This window comes from Cimex lectularius, unplaced genomic scaffold (genome assembly GCF_000648675.2).
Source record: "Cimex lectularius strain Harlan isolate CLEC.00 unplaced genomic scaffold, Clec_2.1 scaffold320, whole genome shotgun sequence".
NCBI classification, from domain to species: domain Eukaryota; kingdom Metazoa; phylum Arthropoda; class Insecta; order Hemiptera; family Cimicidae; genus Cimex; species Cimex lectularius.
Window position 1 is genome coordinate 27970 of NW_019394176.1, and position 10979 is coordinate 38948.

At 36.1% G+C, this 10979-nt stretch overlaps 1 protein-coding gene across 1 annotated transcript in view; it reads right to left on the reverse strand.

Moving 5' to 3' along the window:
• Positions 1-10979, reverse strand: part of LOC106662991 — a 29132-nt gene that overhangs the window by 13244 nt on the left and 4909 nt on the right. The window contains exon 2 of the mRNA XM_014387451.2: positions 16-230. Within this exon, the coding sequence (XP_014242937.2) occupies positions 16-230 (215 nt within the window). The remainder of the gene's footprint in view (positions 1-15; positions 231-10979) is intronic.

Below are 10979 nucleotides of genomic sequence, written 5' to 3' on the forward strand. Positions count from 1 at the left end.
TCCGGGCATCGTCACCTTATCAGTTTTTCCAATTTTTCTTTTTTTATCGTCAGAACGGCGAGGAAGCAAAGCAAAAGCAGTATCGTGAGGTGGAGGAGCTCGGTGAAATCTGCATATTCCTCCTCGAATATTAGCCAGGAGGCTGCAAGATAAAAAGGTATGTGGGTGCCCAAAATGATGATGTATGCGCCGATGTGGAATACGTTTATCCATAAAAGTAAACCATACCTCTGTAAATAAAAATTTAAAAAAATATACTCAGATTTATGGCGAATATAGTTTATATATTTAGGTTGGCAAAAAAAAAAAAACTTTCGTAATGGGTTTTATAAAATCAAAACTAAAAAAATTACAATTTATTGTGCAAACTGAATAAAAATTATGGCTTAATTAATTAATCTTTTTATGTAAGGTATTGGTTCAAATGAAAAAGTGTCACGAGCAGGATTCGAACCAACGACCTTCGGCTGGGTTCGAATCCCGCTCGTTAAGCTAACTTTGTCGTTTCAACCAATACCTTACATAAAAAGATTAATTAATTGAAAGAAGTTATTTGGTCAATCGGACCACGAAATATAATGGATTATAGTCTAAATTAATTTTTGATTATTTATCGCAGTTTTGAACCAACCACCTAAAAAGACCTCCTTGTTTCGATCAACTAATATTTCATTGAAATACGCCTAAATAGAACCCACACGCGCAATTCAAATGATAAACTCAACAGAAGCTTCAGACTTCTTAAAAAAAAACTGCTAAACAACCTATCAAAACTGGGTGAAAAATTATTCTGTTAGAAATGTGTGGTGATTAGTGACCGTTAATCCTATTTATTTAGAAATCGTGAGATGCGGTCTGGTGTGACGTAGGTTTCAGAAAAACATTTTCTTTATCGTGCCAACGTTTCGGTCTTTATTGAGATCATCTTCAGAGCCTGGGATTTAAAAACATTGTTTACATATAACAATTACATTTTGGATGTGGAAAAGTGAATTTATACAATGCAAAATATATTTTTTATATTCAATCAAAGTATTTCTACTCACTCAAAGTGTTTGTCTTCTGTGTAATGTCGAGAGTGCCAGTGAGATTTTGCTATTTTGTTTTATATACGTTGGATTTTGAAGGGGTGGGGAAGGAAGTCGGTATAGAAAAGACATTTTTGTATAAGGCGTCGGCTTCTTTGAGGTGAAAGGAGCCGTCGAAGGGAAACAATGTTTTTGTAATGGTTCGGCCAGATTATCCTTTCAGGATTATATAAAAAGGGATAAATAGGAAAAGGAAAGCTAAATTGTTGGAAATTAGACTATGTGAAAAATATTTGATGTGTAGAATGTAATGTGATGATATAGGAATGTTATCTGTATTGAATTTGATTAATTATATTGGCGTAGCTGCGACTGATTTTACATGTATCTGTTCTGTAATTGATGCTGTGTTTATATCTGTTGATATAAACCATTTCTTAGAAATTACGTTTATGTTTGTTTTGTTCTGTGTGTAATACTTTTGGATTTTTGAAGTCGAAATTGCGTTGGTGTTCAAAATGGTGGGTAGCGAGTGCTGTAGGATTTTTCTTAGGTTTTTTGCAATATGTTGCTTTACTCTCTTGTCCAGATATTGGGATGTAAGACCGATTAAGTTGCAGGACAGTTTAAACAGTTGATCTTGTAGATTACGTCAGATTTATTTGTTATTGGTGTGGGATCTTTAATTTTGGAAAAAGTGTTTGAATAGTTTTATAATTTTTGAAAGCTATTTTGAAGTCATCGGACGAGAGAAATGTGTTTAATTTATGTGATAAGCCTTGGAGAAATGGCATGGAAATGTATGCTGGTTTGTTTGTATTCGATTGACTTAATGTAGTATTATTAGTAATAGTGGATGGTGTTAGTGTTGAGTTGTGATTGTTGATTATTCTGTTAATTATGTGTTTAGGGTAGAGATTGTTATGGAGGATCTGTTTGTATATCTTTATGTTTTTGTGGTGGAAGGATTCATGGCTGAAGGTAATCATTCTGTGAAGTAACCCTTTGGCCGTGTTTATTATTGTATGAAGAGGATGGTGAGATGTAAAGTTGAGGTAGCGATCTGTGTTTCTTGGTTTTTGATACCAATCTGTGATTAATGTGCCATCTGGTTGTCTTATTACGAGTGTATCTAAAATGGTATTTTTTGTTGTTTTCGATTCCATGTGTAAATTGTAGGCGTGGATGAAAGCTATTAAATGTATCCAATGTAGTTTGAATTTGATCTGTGAGAACAGCTGTCAATATATCATCTACGTATTTAGTGAGGAAGGGTAATGTGAAAGGAAGTTGTGGTATGACTGTATTTAGTAGATGTATCATGATTATGTCTGCCAGTATCGGGCCTAGGTTGCTACCAATTCTGTTAACTATTTGGACTTTGAAACCTTTGTGTTCAACCCACCATCCAATACACCGTGTTACCCAAGGATATCCCAAGGAAGTAGACATCTTAAAACCCATTCTCTACACAGTGTACATCCCAGGCATTCGTAACTTTTCTGAGACTATCCTTAACAGTTATGGGGATGGTACAATTATACTTTATCCTTATAACATCATCTCAATCGAAAGCTGTAAACCTAGATCACATCCCTTGTCATCGACTTTGCAGTCCAACCATCGACTTATTTCCTTACAATCGAAAATAATCCTCCCAATCATTGTCCAAAAATGCTATAAGAAGTTTCACGAACCATCATCTTGTGAGACCTCATTTAATAATATTTTCAGTTAATCCTCCACGACGAATGAAGTATCACTCCGTACTTACAGGGTGAGTGGTTAACGTCAGTTCAAAGGCTTTGACTACTATTATGTAGTACTTTTTTTATTCTCTAAAACCAACTCACCAAGAACAATCCAAAATTTTCCTTATAAAACTTGCATTTTGTCACATCCCATTGCACACTTTTCTCTGGTTCTCTCTTAGTCTAAAAACATTAAATAAATAAACATAAATATCCAAATTTATTTCGTTACCGGTTTCTTTCACAATTTGAGACAGACCGTTTTACCCTTTTTCCCTGGCATATCGGACGATACCTAAACGGCAAATGCACACGTGAGGGTCGTTAGATATGATGAATTAACAATACGGGACAAATAATTCAATTACTAATCAGACTCGATTTCTATTTTAACGTCACTCTTTTTTATTCATCCACATGAGCACTAAGTAGCGATTTTCCTATGGTAATCATTTATCAAACGGTTTTTTAAATAAAAACTAAATAAAAAATATCACAGCAGTATGACAGAATGCACCAGACGTTCGATACTAAAATATTTAAAACTGGCATACTATAAAATAAAACTTTTAAAATTTTTATCGCTTGTATATATTCTGAAAGGAGCCAGTAACCATTGTTGCTCTAACAGCTTTCCAAATAATTAGGTACTATTTGTAAGGAGGTCCTGAGGCATGTCGGCTTTTATCGCCTTAAGACTTGTAGGGGTAGCTAATGTTGGACATGGATCGTGCTAATGGGTTAGGCAGTGAGGATAGTTTATCATGAAATGTGAAAAAATTGTTGAAGATTAGGTTTTTATCTAATTCACTAATCTAATTCATTCTACCACTTGAGCTATCGTGACCTCGATCTGACCTTTTGAATTTTCCCTCCCTGTGAAAAATGGCAAAAAGGAGGGAAAATTCGAAAGCTTGGGTTGAGATGGGAAGTGGAGTCCGAGTTGATGGATGCCACGATAGCTGAAGAGATTAGAGTAGCGGCGTATTTAGCCGAAGGTCTTGGGTTCGAATCCCGCTCGCGACAAACTTTTTTATCTCAACTAAAAACCTTAATTAATTGAAAGCTCTCTACTACTTTTCCAACCATGACTTCCAAATACCATTAGATAAAAACTAATTAAGGTTTTTAGTTGAGATAGAAAAGTCAATGGCACGAGCCGATGTTTCGAACTTTATTCAGGCCATCTTCAGGGCCTGGGTAAATTACAAAACATATGTTGATTGGAAAAATGTAAGTGTAAATTTCAATTAATTTTTCTTTATGTAAGGTGTTGGTTGAAATAAAAAGTCAGTGTCACGAGCGGGATTCGAACCCACGACCTTCGGCTAAATACGCCGCAGCTCTACCACTTGAGCAATCGTGGCACTGACTTTTTTATTTCAACCAATACCTTACATAAAGGTTAATTAATTGAAAGATGTTAGTTGGTCAATCGGACCTCGAAATCTAATGAATTACGAGAAGTATTACAGCGGCTTGATTCAGAATGAAAACCGATTAAAGAAAACAATTTTTGAAAAACTTCGGAACTTAATATTTTAAAGACTCTGACTCGCTTAGATCACAGTGGGACGCCAAAATTGATCGAAGATTTATTAACTGTCAAAACCAATATTTGTCCTATTTTTATTCGATCTGCCTTTCATAAAATAAACATAAATCATTGGAAATATTATCAATAACAGAGAATATTAAATATTGTTCTGAAGCATTTAGCACGGAAGAAGAGATATAGAAACGAAAAGAGGTACAGCCTGTATAATTTCAAACTAACACAATAAGTAATTATTCAGAAATCGTGAGATGCGGTCGGGTGTGATGTACGTTTCAGAAAAACATTTTCTTTATTGTGCCAACGTTTCGATCTTTATTGGGATCATCTTCAGGGCTCAAAGTGTACCTAACACAATAAGTACGAAATTTTATTCATAATTATACTCGTATCATACTTAAACACCGCTAAATAATTAAATATTATATTAAAATTGATTTATAATGGTGTCCGAGAGGATCGAAGTCATGATTGCTCAAGTGGTTAGAGCAGCATTTAGCCGAAGGTCGTCGGTTCGAAACCCGCTCGTGACACTGACTTTTTAATCTCAACCAATACCTTACTTAAATATAGGTCATTTTTTCCGACAAAAAATATTTTTAAAAAATTGTATTACTCGAAGGAATGATTAGAAAACTCGTTTTAGCCGAATTCGACCCCATTTACATACTAATAACACCCGATTGTTTTTGTTCTTATAGCGAAACACCCTGAATAATATAAAGATATAATATTTCTTATAGCTGTTATAAAGCTAAACTATGAAAAGACAAACCTAACTTCATTTAATATTCTAGTTTGTTTAAATATTAATTTATGAAAATAAAAATGTATTCTTTGATGTAATCTGTCGTTTTTGGATTAGAGAGTCACACAAAAATCACTGGAGTGGCTATTCATTTAATCTACAATGTTTCAGGGAAATAAATATTTTTATTGTAGGGCCTTTTCAGGATTGGATCGGATAAAGAAACCGTAGACTTTTTCGTTTTTAAACTTTTAAACCGTAGCTCTTTATTCTTTCTCTACATAAGCACTTGTAACCAATAACCTTCTCAGAAGTGACCAATAGATTTAAGTCCGTCACAGGCTGACGTCACCCTGGCGCAACTTTCAAATTTATTCTCCTACATCATAATTTTTAAATTGAAGTTAAATATTATTTAAAAGTTAAAATAATAAACTGTTTGTATTTATTATTATTATTATTATTATAAGAAAACAATTGAAGAGTGGAAATCCATAAGGGTCTAAGTGCCATTTTGAAATTTTTCAGCAGGTGAGATTTTACTGCTCTATGAAGTATATTTACGATTAATTAATTTTTGCTGTTACAACGTTCTACTAATACGTGGAGAAGTCGTTTTGCCAGGTGTAAGAGTTTATTCATTACTATGTGTTTAATTATTTTAAAAATTAAATATGGTTTGCAAAAAATTTTATCTATACAGGCGAATTTCCTTCAAAACGCTCTATCGTTCCTCGTTTAGTGGCTTATAAATTATATAAGTGCCAAAGTAAGTTTCCTACACTTTTGAGAGGCGTATTAAAAAATGTTTTTGTGCATTTATGTGGTTGTGTGTGTGTGTGTGTGTGTGTGTGTGTTTGAAATAGGGAGATGGGGAGATGTGCATACATACCATTAAAATATTTGACTCACCCCTACTTACCTTAAAGCTATTATTACAAAAAGATGAAAAAAATACTATTTAGAGATAGAAACTAAACTCACAAGATATTTTTCTTCGTGGGTTGATTATTTTGCAAAATACTTTCATAAAGGTTTCTGTATTGAGGTTCCAAATTCGGGAAAAATGCTTTTGAGTCTTTAATTTTTGCATCGGTCAAGACTCAAAGCTTTTCTAACGTTCTGAAGTCCACAATGTTCAGCAATGCATTTAAATTTTTTACTTTTATTGGTCATGATGACTAGCTCCCAAGGGTTCAAATCATTGAATGATTTTTTATGTTTATTACTGAGTGGTTTTCTTGCTTTAGCTGCAACCAGACTTTTTTTTTGAATTTTTTTTCGATTATACCAAATTGCCTATCAAAACTAAAATAAAGATGTCCACTGACAAGAAATTTATGGTAAATTTGGTCACAAGGAAATATACAACAGCAGAATAATTTTATTTGTATTTTCGGCAATGCTTTTTTTTTTTTTTTTAAATAATTTAAAGGCTGAAACCTTATTGGTCATTAAGCCTTGAGTCTGTGCAAGTTAACGGCGCAGCCCGGCCCCCTCAGAGCGAGGCCCCCGCAGACCCCGGCGCAGTGGCAGCCCCAGGCCTAGAAAGAACGGAACCCCACGGATCTCTCGCAACTGATGCTTTTAGTCTTAATATTGCGCGCAGGACTTTATCGAGGAGGGGTCGGTGTCTAGTCACCATCGACACCTCCTCTAAGCTCGCTGGAGATTCCTTGACCTCAGAGTCCGGGGAGGCATCCCTCAATCCAGCCCAAGACCGACCAGCACCCGAGGCCCCGCACGGGCGTCGCCAGAAGTCAGCCGCACCACACCGCCAACATGGGGAACCAGCAAAGGAAACAAGAGTTGAGGGGATGAGATATCAGATTTTATCAGTTAGTTGGATGTCTGTTAAGAAGTTAAAAATTTTGTTTATTGATGTTGAGTTGTTGCTTAGTATGGATTGGAGGTCTTTGGCAATCTGATGGAGGGATCTTTTAGAAGTGTATAAAGGATAATCTATTAGGATGTGGGATATTGTGATGGTAGTTTTACAGAGCTGACGTATAGGTTTAGGAGTTCTTTCAAGTAGGAATCTATGGGTGAGTCGGGAGTGGCCAATTCGAAGCCGGGTTAGGAGGGTTTCTTCTTTTCGAGAGGGTCTGGAAGAGGATTCCCATTTCTTTACATCTTTCTTTATTGCGAGGAGCTTGTAGCAGCAATGCTTATACGTTATCGCTAAATAGTGATTTTTTTTTCGGTCGAACAATGCTAAATAACGCTTTCATAAAATAAAAATGCGATCTCATCTCTCTCAGCTAAAACTGCAAAAGTTGGCGTTTTCCTAGATAAAGGGGGAAAATGCCCCCGAAACGTTGGATATTTTAAATGAATAGCCACGACAGATGTTTTTGATAGGCCGCTTCCCATCCAAAAAACGACCAATTGTATTTTTGTTATGGCAACAATGAAAGCAACGTGACGAAGACAATAGGCAAAGAATTATTGCGTAATCGATTATGATGTAGATATCCGTCTGGGGCAAAAGACGCCTAATCGATAAAATCCTTTATAGCACGTTTTGCTCGGAAATGGGATTTTAGTGAACCCTGTCTATGTTTCCAATTTGAGAGAGAGAGAGAGAGAGAGAGAGAGAGAGAGAGAGAGAGAGAGAGAGAGAGAAAGAGATTGAAAGCGAGAGGAAAAACCAAAACGCCATATAAATCAATAAACGTTATAACGTTTTGGTTTAGCTTCGAATAGCGATTTAATAAGAATCGGCACCATATCGGGACAATCCAGGGCACATTTGTGGATTATTGGACAATGAAGGGAACGGTGGATGATTTGTGCCTGGAAACCACATGTGCAACTTTATGGCGTGCAATTTCAATGCTGAATCGTACTTATAAATACTAACGGCGTGAGTTTATGCGTCTTTTTTGTTACATTTTTCTGACCAATAACCCTTCGAATTTTTTTATATTCCTATAATTTTCACATAAAAAGTTAAATAAACTTATCAGAAAATAGAATTTTAGCATTACATTATAAAAGTTTGGCTAAAAGATTTCAGTATTTCACAAAAACAAACATGATCACCATTACATTACCATGAAAAAAATGCCGAGGTAAATATTAATAAATATAAGAACCTGTTGCCTGAAGAGGCTGTATGAACAATTGAAAATAGTTATTATTCCGGGATGAGACGGTGTACCTATGCTTGTACCAGGTGTTGTGTTCATGTTAATTTACTGGAATGAATGTAATTTATTAGCGTGACAAGACGGGGTTGTTCCACCGCGCCCCGAGGAATAACGAGCACTCTGGAGCAGTGTGTGATCTAGAGAGTAAAAGTAATTTATTAGCGAGAATGGAGTGGGTTCGATCACGCCCCCAGGAATATGAAGATTCTTGGGGTGAATGTGACGATGTATCTATGCTTGTACCAGGTGCTGTGTTCATGTTAATTTACTGGAATGAATGTAATTCATTAGCGTGTCAAGACTGGGTTATTCAACCGCGCCCAGAGGAATATCGAGCAATTTGGAGTAGTGTGAGGTCTGGAGAGTAAAAGTAATTTATTAGCGAGAATGGAGTAGGTTCGATCACGCCCCGAGGAATATCGAGCAATTTGGAGTAGTGTGAGGTCTGGAGAGTAAAAGTAATTTATTAGCGAGAAAGGAGTGGGTTCGATCACCCCCGAGGAATGTGAAGCCTTCTGGGGGTGAATGTGACGGTGTACCTATGCTTGTACCAGGTGTTGCATATTAATTTACTGAATTGAATGTAATTTATTAACGTGAAAAAACGGGGCTGTTCAACTGCGCCCCGAGGAATGTCGACCACTTTGTGGTAGTGTGTGACGTGTATAGATTAAAAGTAATTTATTAGCGAGAATGAAATGGGCTGTGGGAATATCTACCTATACATTGCATCCTTGACTTAAAGTTTTGGGAAAAAGGAATGAAAATGGCGAAAGGAAATGGACGAAAATGATGGGATAAGAATTATTTGAAATTTTTCATTAGTCCCTAGAATTATATCTTTCTAAGTAAACCATCAACAAAACTGACAATTAAATTTTATAATATTTAATCTTGAAACATTTTATTCAATCAGAAAACACTCAGATCTCGCATGAGATTTACAAATATTCATGAAGCGTTTTTGGTTTAACTACCCCGAAATAAAATTGTCCGAAACAGTCAAATTGGTTTACGCCTTCTGTTAAACGGGAAGAGAACCTGAAAGAGCCTGGTTGGATAAAAAATTCAGGGGAGGAAAATTCGAAAAAGCGTAGGACGTATATATCGCTAAAATGATAATTACCGCAGAGGGCCCACTTTCGTCCTGAATCGTCGTTTGAAATATTTAGACCCGGCGGCTTTGAATCATGCAACGTTTTCTTTTCCTCTCGGTGCCGAATCGGTATCTCTCTCGTCTGAAGGTGCTTAAAAGAAGCGAATAACAATGAAGCCGGAGTGAGACTAGATGGAAAAAAGCTCAGAAAGAACGTAAAAATAAAAGAGACAGATCGAATATAATTTTTTACAAAAGGCTATAGATTTTTTAATATTATTTTTATCCTCCAACCCGCCGTGCCTAAGAGAGACAAACGGCTACTTGGCATGCTAAAATTACAATTTTTATGGAGGGTTTAATTTCTGAAGGGTTCGTTTGTTCTCACCTATAAAGGGAGGGCAAAGGAAAGTAAGGGAGGTTATATAACTTTAAACATATTTATTCTAATTCAAAGGATCTCCCTTTGCTGGTTTTCCCTTTTACAGTAGTATATAGAAGGGCTTATAAATTATTTCCAGGTACCTATATATAAAATTTTTACATTGTTTAATTAAGTCAAGAGGGAAACAGCCCGAGATTTAGTTATTTCATAAAAAATAACGTTTTTATTAATTTATTTATTTAAGTCACAATTGGCTTAATTAATTATACGTTTTATCTAAAGTCTTGGTTGAGATGAAAAAGCTAGTGTCACGAGAGGAATTCGAACGCGGGGCCTTCTGCTCACTACCTCGCTGCTCTAACCACTTGAGATATCGTGACTTCGATCCTCTCGGACAGAACTCCTCCAGGTCGTGGGTTCGAATCCAAATTTTATTGGTTTGCATTATTATTGAAAAGGTTTAACTGTTTTATTATTTACGTAGCTAATGAATAAATTGAGAACACTAAACCGTAGAGGAAAGATGTAGCGTAAAGTTGAGGAATAGACTAGTGTGAAAAAGAGATAGGTAGCTCGATAGATAGATAGATGTTTGACTCCACAACTAACTCTAGTTCCGTCAGATAGATAGATATAAGAAAAGAGAAAAAAACTGATAGTGATAGAAAGAGAGAGAGAAAGAAATAGATAGATAGATTAGGTAAGTAGAGAGAGAAAGACAGGAAAATAGGTAGATACAGAGAGAGAGAGAGAGAGGGAGAGAGAGACAGAGAGAGAGAGAAAGTGTGAGCGAAAGAGAGATGGCGATAGAAATAGGGAGATAGGTAGGTAGGTGTTAGGTAGGTAGAGAGAGAAAGAAGGAAAAAATAGGTAGGTAGATACAGAGAGAGAGAGAGAGAGAGAGAGAGAGAGAGAGAGAGAGAGAGAGAGAGATGGCGATAGAAACAGGTAGATAGGTATCGTACATAAGTATAGTATGTTGGTAGGTAGATGGTAGGTAGATAGGTAGAAGGAGAGGGAGAGAGAAAGAGGAAAAATATAGGCTGGTAGATGCAGAGAAAGAGATAGAGAGAGAGAGAGATGGCGATAGAAACAGGTAGATAGGTATCGCAGATAAGTATAGTAGGTTGGTAGGTAGATGGTAGGTAGATAGGTAGAAGGAGAGGGAGAGAGAAAGAGGAAAAATATAGGCAGGTAGATACAGAGAAAGAGAGAGAGAGAGAGAGAGAGAGAGAGAGGGAGAGAGAGAGAGAGAGAGAGAGAA